At 36.4% G+C, this 17,926-nt stretch overlaps 2 protein-coding genes across 2 annotated transcripts; one reads left to right on the forward strand and one right to left on the reverse strand.

Annotated features, from left to right (window-relative positions):
- The first annotated feature begins 3,179 nt into the window (after positions 1–3,179).
- Positions 3,180–3,839, forward strand: LOC110105550 (polcalcin Phl p 7-like). The gene has a single exon (XM_020835136.2). It carries the CDS (start codon positions 3,255–3,257, stop codon positions 3,549–3,551), a length of 297 nt encoding a protein of 98 aa, XP_020690795.1. The 5' UTR covers positions 3,180–3,254; the 3' UTR covers positions 3,552–3,839.
- A 6,456-nt stretch (positions 3,840–10,295) lies between these two features.
- LOC110105345 lies at positions 10,296–15,529 on the reverse strand. The gene is made up of 4 exons (XM_020834844.2): positions 15,122–15,529; positions 13,956–15,002; positions 10,476–13,638; positions 10,296–10,363 (listed from the first exon to the last, which is right to left on the reverse strand). Exons 1-4 carry the CDS (start codon positions 15,527–15,529, stop codon positions 10,296–10,298), a joined length of 4,686 nt encoding a protein of 1,561 aa, XP_020690503.2.
- Positions 15,530–17,926: the final 2,397 nt, after the last annotated feature.

Consider the following 17,926-nt stretch of genomic DNA (forward strand, 5'->3'; position numbering starts at 1 on the left):
TAACCAAATTAAGGAAAGCAACCTCAAAAAGAAAATGAACAAAAATTAAACATTATGTAGGTTGCAAAAATAACGAAGAACTAGTCAAGAAGGCGAAGATGCCAGCCGGACTCAGGAAATAATATGAGGCTTCCTGCAACCACCCAGATGTTAGGCTAGGATCATCCATTGGAAGCAATAAGCCACAAATCAAACAGAGAATAACCAAAAATGAAACAAATAGTATCTCACATCTCAAACAAAGGCCACTGATCAGAACAAGAGAATCAACCACCAAGGTTGCCAGCAAGCCAAGGCCATCCAGGAGGTGTGCATAAACCAATCTCATCATTGTCCAGATATCCCGAAACAATCAAACGACACGAAAAGAATGCTCACATCCAATAAAGCACACCAGCCATAAGTGAAAAAATAACAAAGAGGAGGTCCTATCAGAGAAAACATATTACTTCTTCTTAGATTTTCTTCTACAACGTTTGCCACCATTACGGGAGAATGCTTATTCAACAATGCGCATCACAGAATTTAAGAGGAAGTATTGTGGTTATCAACAATGGGAGATTAGGAGTGTTGTCTATTCAAGTAATTTATATGCTCTGATTATATCTTAGCAATTCATATGCTAAGCAATCTATATGCAATAATTATATAACTGCATGTTAATTATCCATCATAATAATGCATATGCTAAGTAATAACGTAATATTTTTTTCTAATTGTTCTATAAACATATTTATATTAATATTGTCATCAATTAAATAGAAGATGTAGCCTTTGATTTCTAACAAAAACATATATAAAATTGTTGCAGAAAATATAATTAAATTTTTTGGATGGTAACCTTTAAATTGTTTGTCAAACTAACGCTACCACAATGAAAAAAACATTACCCATCAAAAATAAAATAAAATCTAATCACTCATTCAAAGTGTAAGTAGTTTATCTATTTAAAAAGAATTTTATTTCTTTTATATATGTATTTAAAATGATTATCTTAGAGCATCTCCCATGGAAAAACTCTATTTTTCACTCCAAAATACAATAAAATTTCAAAATGCAGGCTTTTTTGTCTCGCTGCAAAGGTAATTGATGTAGTGGATCGTCCGAAGACTCGACCTGCAAGAAGGATTTTGGTTTCCCAATCCAGGGAAGAAGAAGAAAGGCAAGCTCTAAGGCTTCAAAGAGGGTAATATATCCTTCAATGAGCTTTCCCTACTACAATGCATAGATATATAACCCATCTATAGAATATTCTAGAGAGACTTGTAACAAACTAGATAAGCTATTCCTAAGGAGAACTATTAGCTATAATGTTCCACTTCATTGTTCCACATCAGTAATAATCTTTATCCTCTTTCGCACGCTTCTTCGACAAATCCCATAACCAAATTTTTTTGGCATAGGTGAGCAGTGCGACACCACCTACTGAATTTTGGCGGATCATTTAGCATTCCAATGAAGCTAATGACGAAATGCATATCACTGTATGCAATTCGGTTGGAGATAGCACAAAGCTCAAGGCGCGATTACCACGACATTATTGACTTTCTGGTTTTTATATTTTTGGGCATGCGCTCCAATTAAGCAGAAAATTCAAAGAATAAAGTGAACTGCTGGAATAGAGTAGAGAATAAAGTTTGAAATTTGATGGAAGTAAAATAAAGCTCTGGCCCGCATAGGATTCTTTTAGTGATTGTATTTAAAATAGCTATGAAACAAATGAGGTCAAAGTAAATGTTGTTGATTTAGGTTTTATTTGGTACAGCTTATTGACTATTTTGACTGTCACTCTTCAATTATAATTTGTATTTGATCACTATTTTTATTATTATTTTTTAAAAAATATTATGCTAAGAAGCAGCTTTAAAAAAGTTAATTTATTTACATCAACTTTATAATTAATTTTAAAAAGGTATAGTCATCCCAAACAAACACTTAATATATGTTTGAGACTTATAATTTTTTGCAAGGATTACTATAAACTATTATGAGGTAATTAACTTTTTTGAAAGTTGATATAAAAACAACTTCCACAAAATTTTTTAAAAAGCAAAAAAAAAAAAAATTTGTAGCCAAATAAAAATATAATTATGATCTGAAAAGTAAAGCAATAAAAAAGTTATACTTAAACATACACTTAATGTTATTTGAATCAAATTTATCAAGAAAATATCATATGACAAAAGAAAATTAATTTACTAAAAATTAAAAAAAAATAACACAACATGCGCAGGTAGGACCCGTGTTCAATTTCCTGACCCATTTGTAAAATCGTGTCGGGTTCGGATCGACCAATTTGAACCTGGGTCAATTTCGAATTCGATCAGAAACCAACCCGAAAACCCATCTTGATACCCCTATAAAAAATGGATAGGAAAATCACAAAAACATATATTTTCTGGAATTCGAAGTACTATCCTTTGAACTAATGGTTCATTGTTTGAGAAACTTGTAAACCATGTAATTTCTAGTATCTGTTTAATATTTTAATTCATCATCTCTGCAAATTTACTTTTTATTAACTGTTTAATTTAATAAAAGCTATTATTTTATTGCACACCATAATTATAATTTTTTTAAACTAAATCATATAAATTTTACTTTTCACTTTTCTTTTGGTGTTTGGTCTTTTTTGCAATTTCTTTGTGCTAATTATCTTTGATCATGGTTAAAGCTTATTTAATAATGTCATGATGTGACAAATAACAAGTTCATCATGATGATTTTTAGTGTATATTATGTATTTTTTATAGATTTATGAGAGATAAATTCATAGAAATTAAAATTATCAAAAATATAAATGAGAAGGTTTCATTTGGCATAGCTTTCTTTCTACTTTTTAAACTATCTTTTTAATACAAAAATTTTTAGTTCAATAATTTTTTATACTGAAAATCTTCTTCAAAAAATAGAAAAAACATTTATCTCAAATCAAGCCTAAAAAAATGTCCTAAATAAAGCTAAGATGGATGCTAATTATTTCCAGCAAAATAAAAATATCATCTAATAAGAAAAAATATATATTAAAACTCAAATAAAAACTACCTTTATTTTGATCAATTATTTTCAAACGGGAATCACGCTCCTCTAGCTTTGGAATCTCCTTTTTTCTAAAGCAGACCACCCAGCTTCATAGACCACGAGGAAGCACAATTACGTGCCAGCATATATAGCCCGCATCACACGCCCTGTAATTCACACTTCCAATCCTCTCCAAGCTAATATAATCAGAAGGAAACATACAGAGATCATCTATGGCGATCACCGCAACTGGCACGACGACCACCCGTGCCTTGTCCGGCGATATGACGATCGAGGAATTCCGTCAATGGATTCGACGCTTCGATGTTAATGGCGACGGCCGCATCAGCCGAAATGAGCTCCGCCATGCCATCCGTAGCATCGGTGTTCGCTTCAGCGGATGGCGTAGCAACCGCTGGATACGTCAAGCCGATGCTAACGGTGACGGATTTATCGACGTCGAAGGCGAGATCGATAACCTCCTCGACTATGCAAAGTCCAACCTTGGCATCAATATCGTTGCTTACTAAGTAAATAACCAACTCCTTTGTTAATTATTCTCTCCTTTGCTTGATAGCTAGGAGGGGAAATTAGTTGAGGGGGCTTTTTATTGGTATGTGCTTTTGTTAAGTATATATGTGTTTTATTTTAAAGAATTGTTGGTGAATCGAGATCTTCTACTCTATTTAGATCTGTATAACAAGTCTAAGAGAGACATAAAAATAAATACTAAATAGAGTATTATAGTAGATCTTGATAATATATATATGAATTGTGAATTTGTGCTGCTCAGGTAATGATTTGTTTGATTTTATACTTATCTTTGTTATGTACCTCAAAAATTTATGATAGTTATTAAAAATAAATAAGATATTCTGTCATTCATGCAATAAGAAGAGATGCTATCATGTGATAAAAAGGAAAAATTATTTTGTGCGGATACCAAACGACATCTATAGACAAATAAAAATACACCACGTCATATTTTCATTGTACCGTGGCTCGATATTGATCGGTACTCGATATAGGTAGCGATGCTCGGTACCAATCGGTACCGCAACATGTGGATGTAGAGTTGCGTCCGGCATCTGCTCAGAATAATTTCTCGATAAAAAGGGATGCTATACTTGATGAAGCAACTTGTCAAATCATACAGAACTGGTCAACAAAAAAATGAAATGATACAAGCTGAAATTTATAGATTATCGGTGAAGTTTTGAGTCTTTTAGACTACTTTCTTTATTAGAAATTGATCCTAATAAATTCTGATCAAATTTTTGGTCAAGATGAATTTTAGTCAATTAGATTTCTTCTAAGATTATTACATTATAAATTATAATTTATTACTATTAATCTATTATTATTTATTACGACCATCACAAAGAAAATTCAATTGCTATTATTACAGCCGGAGGAAAGTAGCTTAATAAAAAATAGAAGATTGAAGGAGAATTTTAATTTGGCTTACATCACACGTTTTTTAATCCACCCAGAGAGAGAGAGAGAGAGAGAGAGAGAGAGAGAGAGATGAGACGAGAGGGGTTAGGAATAAAGCATGGTGTTCCTAAGCTAATATTGTTCGAATAAATGGGCTGTTATCATGTTTCCCCACTTGTTCCTGTCGATTCTATTGAATGGATTCCTTCCATTGATAGAGACGAGGGATAAGAAATGGTAGGAGGAATCGAATATTTTCTTTAGTGCTCAATTTGTATAGCTTAATAGAATCTTATATAATTGAGTGAAGGAAAAAGTTAGGCTCACATCACATACAATTAGTATATATTTTAAAGTATAATATCTAAGATTTCGTTTGGGATGAATTTCTTATTGTTTTATAAAATTGTTTTATAAAATTGTTATAGATAAATTATTTTTTAAAGTTGTTAATGAAAATATCTTCTTAGTACATTTTTTTTTTTTGAAAGTAGCATAAAGTAGTGGCCATTGGCTAAATAGAATTATAGAATTTATGATTACGATCTGAAAAATATAATAAAAAAATTGTCCCAAATAGGCCTAACTTTAAAAAATGATCTAGTTAATTTATATAATATAATAGTTGTTAGAATTTATATTATGAAAATGCTATACTGTCTTTCTTATTAAAAAAAATATGAAAGCACAATGTCACCCTATAATAAGAATAATTATTAGGTCATGTGACCTGACGTAGCTCTACGTTCGGACGCCAATAACATGTCGTCACGTGCTCTTACTCTTTACCGCGCGGCCCGACGACTTGACCCGGGATTGCTATGTTCGCGCATTGCTCAGTATTGCCCTAGGTATTGCTAGGAATTGCTTGACAATAATGAAAAATATCACTCTGTGAAGACCAATACCGAGCAATATCGAGAAATACCGAGCAATACCGAGAAAAACTCAGTATTTCTCGGTATTACTCGGTATTGCTCGATATTTCTCGTTATTGCCGAGCAAAATCGACCAATACCGAGCAATACCTAGCAATACGCGAACATAGAGCTAGGTATCTCTATGTTCGCGTATTGCTATGTATTGCTCGGTATTTGCTCAGTATTGATCGATTTTGCTCGGCATTTGCTTTAAGGTAAATAGTGAGAACACATGGCACTATTTTAATGGCTTCCGAATGTAGAGCTAAGTTAGGTAACCGGACCAAATAAAAGTTCCTATAATAATCTCTCTTATAGTAGTGAGTTGCTTCTCTGAATGCCCAATCATTGATCGTGGGAGTGCACTTTGAGATTTGGCATTGGGTTATCTGGGCCGGCGATCCAGCCAGCGAAAACGTATTAAAGCCCATCTAATCTATCCCAACCTCCAGTGGCTCATTTTTACGAGCAATTATTACGTCCGGTTCACCGAACTCATTCATAGACCAATAACCACGTGCCACATCACCTGAAACTCGATATTGAGCACTCGGTATTGCTCGGTATACATTCAGATACGTTCAGATTTGACCGGACGTAATAATTGCTCCATTTTTACATCCAATAATTTTAATTTTTCAAATGTGGACATGACTCCATAGCTTTAAGGTATGGGGTTTAAAATGAGTATATTATCTACCGCATATCACGTCCTTCACACCCTAACTGCCTAATATATGTAAAGATGCAGCACATGTAAGAAAGCTCAGTGAAATATTAATTTTAAGCTTATAATATATTTATGTATAAGTGTTCCACATCAGAGATGGAATCAATCTCTCTTTCAAGAGTGGACAAAATTAAATGGAGGTGCATATAATCTTAAGAGTAAAATAGAGAAGAATTTTTTCAAACAAATTTGAGCAAATTTATTTCCTTAAGGGGCATAATACAAAAATATTTATTTTATTAAGAGAAAAAATTTCCAGGGTGAATAATTTGTTAGTTCCATGTTGAATCTAATTGTGTCGATCAATCAAATTGTACAATTGACTTAGACCTCAATTATGTCGATCGAGCTCATCGGGAGGTTGCAGGGGGAATCTCCTGCTTCGGTTCAGGGGCCTTGCCCTGATTTTTTTATATAGTCATATAGCATTGTTGACTATGTTGACTCTGCATATCTAAGTGTTGCGACTCTGCATACTCAAGCGCTGCGACTCTACAGTCCTTGATTGAAAACATAACATAGCATTGCAACGTTGTAGGCGGTAGCACCGCAACTTTGCAAAGTGGCCCAAAGACAAAGTGGAGCGTCACAACGCTTCAAAGCGATCTTTATTATTATTTTTTTTAATGTCATGTTATTGCTTGTTATGTATGCATGTAGAGATATGCATTTATATTCGCACTTGTATGTTTTTTTTTTTTTTATCGAATCAAATACACGCTTGTAAATATGGGTGAATTTTGAAACAAGCAAAGCTACGTGTAACAATTTCAATGATACGTCACTTCCCTTGCAATTATTCAAAATTTTAGGACCACCATCTTCTCTTACAAATTTCCTGCAAGACAGCTTTAAATTCGTATAGATACATTTCAGTGGTGATTAAGCCTATTCAGCATTCATAACTCATAACCCGACATGAATTCGATCTCTGCACAATGCAGCTATGTTCTAATTAATAACGTCGCATCTGCAACGTCAGTGGCTTCCAAGAAACCACGACCGTTACCGAAAGCAAATCCTCATCCTTACAGGTAAGTACAACCACCACTTTGCCGCTAATTCGAAGCAGTATATTTAAGGGGCCGGAGTTCAATCATTCATATATGTATATCAACTTTTAAAAAACATATATACGACATTGTCATGTGTTATTTAAAATAGCCAAAGTACTCATGGACACATCCTCTGAAATTTGCTTACAACTTTTGAAATAAAATTTAGGACCATCTGATCACTTATGTCACCATATTTATAGTAGAACGAAACGTCTTGATGAGAAAAATCCATCAATAAAGTAGTCTCATACAAGTAGAAATGAGCCTTTAAAAAACTTTGAGATTTTAATTGGAAGATCAATCCATCTCAATATCTTACATGCTTATAATTTAATCGACCCTGATGATGAGATGAATAAAAGAGCCAAAAATCATCTTATTCTAATATCAGTAAGCACTTAAATGATAAAAAAATTGTCTATGATCGAGGAATTAAATACAAACAGTTTGACAGAATGTTATAAATTTTGGCTAAAAGAAGGGGTTATGCCTCTCTCAAAAATGAATAAATAGAACCCACTTTATACATGAAAAGAGAAAGCATGGACTTGGACCTTGACTTGAGATTCAAGAGAGTTTAGGGCTTTAAAAATCTCAGAGTTTTAGAAGGACTATCCTCATCGGACCACCACTTGACCACCTCCATCAAACAATGACCCAACTATTGTCATCGGACTACTATCCAATCATTTCCATTTTACCACTACTACCAAACCACCGTCATTAACTATGTCCTCGATCCAATCACTATCACTTGGACACGGTCCTCCGACCACTTTCATCTGACTATAGTCATCTCACCATCTTCACCATACTACATTCCTTTGACTACCATCGCATGACTATGGTCTCACAATCACCACAGCTTGACTATGATAATTCCACCACTATTGCTTGACTATGATCATCTAACTATTGTCACCTGACTAAAGTTTTTCGATCACCACCACCCAACTACAGTCTACTGACAATGATCTCTGAATTACAATTATCTGTTTATTGTCACCTGACTATAATCCTCCAACCAAAATGACCTGGCTATGATCCAGTTAACACAATCACCTAATAATGGTCTACTAGCCACCATCCCTTAATTATGTCCTCCAAGCTCTACTTCCCAACTATAGTTCTCCAATCAAGATCGTCCAACTATAGCCCTCCAATCAACAACATCGAACTACAGTTCTACGACCAATATGCCCTTATAATCATCTAACCAATATCACCCTCTTGCAATCCTCTACCCTCCTATAGTCCTCCAATCACTATCGTCTGACTATAATCTTGATCCCAACTACCTTCACCCTACTACAGTCCTCCAACCAACATTACTCGACTATAATCTTTTGATCAATGTTGCACGTAAATGGTCCTCCAACCACTATTGATCGAATATAATCCTTTGATCGACATCACCCAATTACAATCATCTGAGTTCCTTCGTCTAACAATAATCCTCCAAATATTATCTCTTGACTATGATTCTCTGACCATTATCACCCAATTATGATCCTTTGATCATTATCGCTCGATTACGTTCTTCTAACCACCATCTCTAACTGCAATCCTGCAAACAATATCATTCAATTACAGCTCTTTAACTAACACCCTCCTATGATCCTCTGACCACCATCTTCAGATTATGGTCCTCTGACCTTCCATAGACATTAACTCTAACTCTTGACATTGTCACAAATATTTTATGCTTGACGTTTTTTGTCTTTGATCTTCTCTCATCAAAGAAAAATGGCCAAAAAATAAAAAACGATCTCTCAAATATAACTCTCATGCTATAAGGCCTTTGAACTTCCTCCATATATGGAATCCATCATGTACATTTTATATTTCATTGTATCAACATTTTTTTCTAATCATGGAGAAAGAGCATTATTTTCAATGGATGATAAACACCAGTGAAATCATTTCACTTGGGCCAAGCCTGATGGATTTTTTTGCTTTTCATATTTTTAATTTAAAAACTCTTATGTCACTTATGTCTTCTCTCTTATCACTATGTGTATTTGATCTCCTTACAAATTTAAGATGTTGAACTCTCTCATTCTAATACTATGAATGTTCGGGCATGCAACACATACCATGCTTTTTATGTTGCAATAGAGTCAATTAGTATAGCGGGTCCTTAATTAGATGATATTAATGTCTTAGCAATCAAGTGTATATAATTAATCTTTAGCATTTAATTAGTAGTAGATGAGTATTTTGAGTCATTGCAAAACTATCAATTCTCATCATTGAGAATATTAGAGCATAAAAATAAAATATATACTCCTCTTTTGCCATGATTCAAATTCAAGAACATTCAAAAGCTAAACCTTATTAATCAATATGAGTTGAGCTTGCCTAGAGTGAACCACCACCATCTCCTTCTTCTTTGCATACTTGTTCATACATGCATGAAGGGTGGCAATGATGGCTTTGACTGTCATATTAGGGGTTGGTTCATTGGGATGTTAAAAGGCATTGTCATGCGATTTGATAGTTTGGAGTTCTTCGAAATGCCACAATAAAAATTAGTATTTTCAAATACCAATTTTCTGAAGTTCGGTAATTATATTTAAATTTTCCAAACCTATTATTGCCTCCATATACATATATTTATGACCAACTTTGATATATCAATTCTCTTGGGTATATGACTGCTTCTATAAAATAATAATAATTAACAATCATCATTTTTCAATGGCCTTAAATTTTGATATGCAAAAATTTTTTAGAAATATTCGCATCAATCAAAGTGTCGGATTTTTTATCAACCCCTTCTTTGATTTCATGAAATTAAGATCTATAATATGACATATTTTAAATCAAAACTACATAAGTAGAGAAAAAACTTATGTAGAAAAATGTAAATAAACCCCAACTATACCACCTTGTACAATTCAAAATTGAAGTAAAAAGAACCAAAACCGTGGCAGTTGCAGATTAGGATGAAAGAACCCGACAAAGCAGCAACAAGAGGAGCTGACATGACAAACGTGGAAAGAAGTTCCAGCCGAAATAACTATTCTCCCTTGCCAAAATCTGGACTCAGATTGGGATAAAAACATCAAACGGTCGAGAAACCTGGTTGCCCGAAGGCCATCCAAGGCGCCTGCTAAGGGAGATTCATCATCGTCCAGACAAGGCGTATGCAGCAGGCGAAAGAGCGACGAGATCGGAGGGCCAAAAGGAAACACCTGCCATTTTAAAGTTCTTCCAGCAATTGAATTCCACCTTTCCATCTTAAAACTTTTTCAAAAAGAGTCCTTTTGATAGTAAGCAAAACAGAGGTAGCACATTGAAAGGTACCTCCAAACCTTCTATTGTTACGTTCTCTCCAGGTATAATAAATAACACAGCCCACCGTCAGCTTATAAAAATTCAACTTCTCAGAATTATCCCCATAAACATCAGACAACCAGTCATACATTTGCAAAATCGAAGGCCTCAAAAGAAAACAGCTGCTCCCAGGAATGAGGGAGTTCAAAATGTAAAAAGAATACGGGCAGTCAAAGAACAAATGAGAAACAGATTCAGCATTAGATAGGCAAAAATTGCAGAGTAACGGGACATGAATCTGTCTAATTTTAAGAGCCTCCGCAGTCTTCAGGCCACCCACTAGAGCCAACCAAACAAAAACCGTGTGCTTAAGAGAATTACGTTTATGCCAAACCATTTTATGCCAGCCACAGTGATCATAATCAGAGTAAAACTCTTCAATAAAATGCCTAAATTTATGGTTCTTTTTGTTTTTCCAGCACATAGAAGGACCAGGATTATCCGAAATGGGGATGGCATTAAGAGTGCTATGAATCAAAGCAGTAAAATGCCCAGGCAAAGACCAAGTGGAACCAGTCATTAATTCATGTAAAAAGCAATCCGGCATATGTTCCAGAGAGTCATCCCCAGTAAATTCAGAAAGGGTTAAGTTGTGACACCAGTGATCCCAAAGCAATGAAATAGAAGCATTAGGCGTGACATTAAATCTAAAACAGGATTTAGCATCTGAAGCAGTTTTACAAATACTTTTCCAAAGTTTAGAATCATTGATATGAGGCGGCTTCCAGGGACTCCTATATTTTTGCAACAGCCAAGTAGAAAGAGGAGTAAAATCATTGTACATTCTGAAAATCACAGAGCAATTAAAAGCATATTGCATAGCAGAAATAGAAGGAATACCAAGACCACCCTTGAGTTTAGGCTTACAAATGTTGTCCCAAGAAACCATGTGGAGTTTCTTAGAAGAAGTGGTCTCACCAAAAAACAGGAACCGAGAGCTCTGCCTTTTAAAAACCTTATAAACAGATTTAGGTAAAATAGATCCTCTAATCCAATAGGCAATGGAGTTTTGGATGGTGAATTTCAAGAATTGTAACCTACCAGCAAACGAAAGTAAATTTGCCTTCCATCCATTCAATTTCCTGTTGATACAATCCAAAAGAGGCAAGAAATCCTCAATTTTAAGCCTATAAAAAGAGAGGGGAATTCCCAGATAATTGATCTTATTGACGATGTTATGAATATCCAGTGCATTGCAAATATCAAGCTGATTGACTAGATGCTTGGGAAACATGATAGAACACTTATCATGATTGACATGGAGCCCAGTGGAATTAGCAAAATCTCTGAGAACAGAATTGAGGATATTACAATTGTCTAAAGTAGCCTCACCAAAGATCAGAACATCATCTGCGTAAAGCAAGTGAGTGAGGGAAAATTTATCAAAGGATATACCTTTAAAGCCTCTGCCCTCGAGGAGATTAGAAAAAGCATCCATCACCAAGCAAAAGAGATAAGGACTAAGAGGGCATCCTTGCCTTAGTCCAGCAGTAGTGGAAAAATAACCCTCTAAGGCCCCGTTAAGCACAATGGAAAAATTAACATTAGTGATACAAGCTTTAACCCAACAAACAAACTCACTAGGAATCCCTTTTTGGATTAACCTTGCCAACAAAAATTCCCGACATACAGAATCAAAGGCTTTTTTAATGTCGAGTTTAGCGCAGAAAATATTGAAACCACCTTTTTTTCCAGAATAATAGAGAATGTTACTGGCCAGAAGAATGCTATCAGTAGAGACTCTGGATTTCACAAATCCAGCTTGATTATTCTTAACAAGCATACTAATAACCGGTCTAAGACGATCAGCCATCACTTTAGCAATGATTTTGTACAGGTCGTTGCACAGTGCAATGGGTCTAAACTCATTAATACTAGCAGCATTTTTATGTTTTGGAATAATAGCAAGTGCTGTGGCCTTAACCCCATTAGGTAAGTAACCTTTAAGGAAAAAAGATTTGATAGCCCTGCACACCATAGGGCCAAGAATGTGCCACCCAGACTTATAAAAGTGGAAGTTAAAGCCATCTGGACCGGGGGCCGAAGTAGAAGACCCGTTAAAAACCGCTTGTTGAATCTCTTCATCCAATACAGAGGAAACAAGCAAGCTGACATGTGAATCAGGAAAAACCGAGCCAATAGGAAAAATATCCAAATCCAGGATAGTAGGAAGAGGAGGATTATATAATTCCTGAAAGTGGTGCAGGATAGAAGTTATCACCTCAGCTCTAGTGGAATTTGGGTTACAGGCCATAAGATTAGCAATGGAATTGGAACTACCCAATCTTCTTTTGATTTTGCCAAAGAGAAATTTAAGATCATCTTCACCATGCTTTAGCCAGTTCACTTTGGCTCTTTGAATAATCCATGAAGCTTGTAATGAAGTGAAATTGGTCAAGGCAATATTATTAACCTTGTAATCATGATTCAGGATGGGGTTGAGAGGATCCACTTGCAAACTATCCAAAAGATCTCTTTGCTTTTGATGAAGGGAATCAAGATGCCTTTTAACGGAAGTAGAGGAAGCCCATTTCTCTTTTTTGATTTCACCTTTTAAATTTTTCAAGGAATTACAAAGATGACTCAGAGGATTACCCAGACAAGGAGAGCTGATAAGATGCAGGATATGTTTCCAGTAACCATCAATTTTTGTCCAATAATTTTTGAATAAAAACCTGTGAAAAACCCGATTAAGACCACCCGGATGAAGGATAACTGGGCAATGATCCGAGCAGGAAGGACTTTGAAAAGAGCAATATGAGTTAGAAAAAACATTCAACCAACCATCATTAACAAGAACTCTATCAAGCTTGATATGAATTGGATTATCAGGTCTTTGATTGAACCACGTAAATTTGCAACCAACCGAGTGTAAGTCCACAAGCTTATTGTTGAAAATCATGTTATTGAAATCAGACAAGTTGGAATGGGAGATGGGCGTTCCCCCCAACTTCTCAGAGGCATACCTGCAGCAATTATAATCCCCAATGAGAGCCCAAGGAAAATTGCCAGGAGGAGCTACTTTGACAATAAAATCCCAGAGATCTTTACGCTCTAAGCTGCTGTTAGAAGCATAAATGACAGAAATTTCCATAAGAGGGGAGTTAGCAACCGAAACAGCCCCGGAGATAATCTGAGGAGAGACAAATTTAGGAGTAAAGTTCAACTTATCTGCATTCCATTTGATCCAAATTCTCCCAGATTGAGAGAGATCAAAATTATGACAACTCTCTTCATTAACGAAAAGAGAGTGAGAAGACTGAAAAAAATGGTCATGAAACGAGTGAGCATGCACCCTATTCTCCAAAATGCAAACCATGTCAAGTTTGAAGGAGTCAATTAGCCTCTTACAACCCAACACTTTATCAGGGCGATTGAACCCCCTGATATTCCACGCCGCAATGGGTGGAAAAGTCATCAGGAATATAATTGGATTTGGGGTTTTTTGACCTCCTTCCCCTTAGCAGATTTCTTAGAAACCACATTGACATAAGAAGGTTTAGCCTTCTCATTAGCTTTGTTGTTTTTATCCGAATTCCCTTCAGCATTATTAGCTAACATGACGTTGACCGGCCTAACTAGAACTTCAGTTTGCAAACTAGTATCTTCCTCAATATTAAGGGCCCCAAACTTATTGGGAGATGTAATGTCATTTTCCTGATGACTGCTTTTAGATAGAGAGCCATTGGAGGAAGAGGCAGCAGCCTCTTGAGGTGAATTAAGATTTGGAATGTCCTTGGCCGTATTATCTTCTGAGATAGTAATTTTCGGTGGGGAAGAGCAGATAAGAGGGTTGTGCAATTTGGGGGAGTGAGGCTGATACAGAGATGTCATCCCTAACTCATTAATAACCGCATTAATGGTGGGAGATTTGTCTGTGGCAATTATGGTGGGCTCGGAAGAAGACTGAACCACATTTAAGTTAGGAGGCAAATTAGGTAGAACAACAGACTTTTCCGGAATAGTAGAAACAATCATAGAATTAGAGAAAGAGCGAAAACGAGGTTTCCTACTATTACTCCTTCCACGCTTAGAGTTCCCATCATTCACTTGAACAGTTCGTTCTTTTTCTGGAATAGTAGGACATGAAGCAGATAAATGCATTAAAGACTTACAATGGTTACAGGGATAGGGTCTCCATTCGTATTGCACTTTGAGGCAGACAATATCCCCATCCAGAGACACTTTAATCTCCTCCGGGTAAGTGGCGTCACGATCTACCAAAACGCATATGCGAGCATATGTCAATCTGGTCTTTTGCTCCGTCAGACTATCAGCTGCAAGGGGAACTCCAATTTTGCTAGCAATACGCGAAATGCCCTCCGAATTCCAACATGCAAGAGTCAGGTCATGGATCTTGACCCAGATGGGAACCGAAGTGAAATCCTCCTTAGTGGGGGTGAATTTCGGATGCCATTTTTGCAGGACAAAAGGTTTCCCAAGCAAGAACCAAACTCCTCTTGTCCAAACCATCTCATAATCATCATTACAAGAAAACTTAAAAAGGAAAAACCCATCATTTAGAGAAAGCAATTGCACCGAACCTTTTAAGCTCCATGTTTTTTTGATCGCTCCGAGAAGCGCTTCATAATAAGGCCGACGCCCTATTGAGTAACCAACGAGACAAAGTTTCCAATCTTCACCACCTTGTTGAAGCTTGTCGCCCGAGAAGGGGATGACCTCAGGCTCAGAAGGGAAATGAGAAAAACTGAAGGCTTTTGGGGAGTTATGCTCGGTTGCAAATACCTGGCTCCAATCTTTCGGAGAAGAGCGAACTCCTCCCGCTGAAGATGAAGCAAGAGGGGGAAAGTTAGTGATATGGAGAGAAGAATCCATAGAAGTGTGGAGGAGAGGAGGTCCTCCGGCAGAGCCGGAGGAGAAGCAGAAGGAAGAAGGTCAGCAGAGAGCAGAGTGGCGGCTAGGGTTTTCCCTCGACCAAGCGCCCCGCCTGGTAGTTCTGAGCCTCCCCAAAAGTTAAACCAGGAGATGGAGAACCTGTATGTATATATTCCAATATTTTTCATCAAGTCCACATCAATCAACACAATTTTGAGTTTTAATCCTTCTTTCAATGTAGTGATTGTGGTCCATAGGATAAATATACAAGCGTTACATTATTTATTTTATATCTGTGGTACTTATCAAATGCAATGTTGGTAATATTGAAGTTTAAAATATTTCATATGTGCACATAGATCCTTTTCTATGAAAGTTCTGATAACTAATGACTATTTATAACATAAGATTTAATTTATATGTTTGTCATCATAACAAAAAGATGGAAGCCTTCTTACTTGTATAGTATCTAATCTTACCTAATTTGATTGTGAAGGTATCCCAGATTTTGTCTCCCTTGTTCCCCTCATTCAAAGCTCCTTCAAATTAAAGCCAGAGCCAGAGACATATGCTTGTATTGAAAAAAATAGTTTTCTTTGAAAATTTTTAAATTGACTTTGAATTTTAATTCTGAAATTGAACCTCCCATCAGGAAATACATAACACTAGGGGTGTAACCGAGTCAAGCCGGCTCGAGCTCGACTCGATAATAGGCTCGACGAGCCGAGCTTATCGAGCTCGCGAGTCGAGCTTGAACACAATTTTGAGCTCGATCGCTTATCGAGCTCGAGCTCGAACAGCCGATTGATCGACTCGATGGCTCGTTGAGCCGCTCGATTACGGAGCTAGCGGGGGAAAATCGAAATCGTGAGCGGAAAATCCAAATGGACGGAGCTCGCGAGCGGGAAATCGGAAATTCTAAACACGACGGCGATGACGCTGACGACGTGACGATTGCGGCGAACGACGACGACGAACCGGAGCTAGGCTTCCTGTTACGCGGAAGATGGCATGATGACGTGACGATTGCGGCCGGATGCTTACGTGACGACATGACGATCGAGGCGGCCGGACACTGGCATGACGACGACGAACCCGAGCTAGGACGCTGGCGCGACGGCGTGACGACGTGACGACGAACCCGATTGATCAACGGCGTGACGACGTGACGACCTGTTACGCAGACGCCGGACGCTTACGACGTGATGAGGGACGACTGTCACGACCCGACCCGAGACGAGACGGATCCCGCCCGTGCTGGATCGCGACGGAGCTGCACTAACCAGGATCTAGCTTTGGAATTTGGTTCGGAACTGAATCTTCCAAATAATTAATTCACACAGACTAACAAACACAGAGCTACTATGTATCATCAAATGCAGCGGAACAAAACATCTATCCAATTTCATTTCCTCAAAACAATCATCTACAGAACAGTACATGGCTTTCAACAGAAAGAAAGACAGAACAGAAAAGCCATGACTGTACAAAAACCAAAAGTACAAAAGTACCTATACTGATCAGACTCTGAACTAATCCTAGACTTCCTTTTCTAATCATGGAGAAAGAGCATTATTTTCAATGGATGACAAACACCAGTGAAATCATTTCACTTGGGCCAAGCCCGATGGATTTTTTTGATTTTCATATGTTTAATTTAAATACTCTTATGTCACTTATGTCTTCTCTCTTATCAGTATGTGTATTTGATCTCCTTACAAATTTAAGATGTTGAACTCTCTCATTCTAATACTATGAATGTTCGGGCATGCAACACATACCATGCTTTTTATGTTGCAATAGAGTCAATTAGTATAGCGGGTCCTTAATTAGATGATATTAATGTCTTAGCAATCAAGTGTATATAATTAATCTTTAGCATTTAATTAGTAGTAGATGAGTATTTTGAGTCATTGCAAAACTATCAATTCTCATCATTGAGAATATTAGAGCATAAAAATAAAATATATACTCCTCTTTTGCCATGATTCAAATTCAAGAACATTCAAGAGCTAAACCTTATGAATCATAATGAGTTGAGCTTGCCTAGAGTGAACCACCACCATCTCCTTCTTCTTTGCATACTTGTTCATACATGCATGAAGGGTGGCAATGATGGATTTGACTGTCATATTAGGGGTTGGTTCATTGGGATGTTAATAGGCATTGTCATGCGATTTGATAGTTTGGAGTTCTTCGAAATGCCACAATAAAAATTAGTATTTTCAAATACCAATTTTCTGAAGTTCGGTAATTATATTTAAATTTTCCAAACCTATTATTGCCTCCATATACATATATTTTATGACCAACTTTGATATATCAGTTCTCTTGGGTATATGACTGCTTTGATAAAATAATAATAATTAACAATCATCATTTTTCAATGGCCTTAAATTTTGATATGCAAAAATTTTTTAGAAATATTCGCATCAATCAAAGTGTTGGATTTTTTATCAACCCCTTCTTTGATTTCATGAAATTAAGATCTATAATATGACATATTTTATTATTTAATTAAATGCATCATGGATGAAGATCTTTGTGAAGCCACTATCATTGGCCATTCATCCTTGTCCTAGTCA

Source organism: Dendrobium catenatum, unplaced genomic scaffold (genome assembly GCF_001605985.2).
Source record: "Dendrobium catenatum unplaced genomic scaffold, ASM160598v2 original_scaffold_65093, whole genome shotgun sequence".
Lineage (NCBI taxonomy): Eukaryota > Viridiplantae > Streptophyta > Magnoliopsida > Asparagales > Orchidaceae > Dendrobium > Dendrobium catenatum.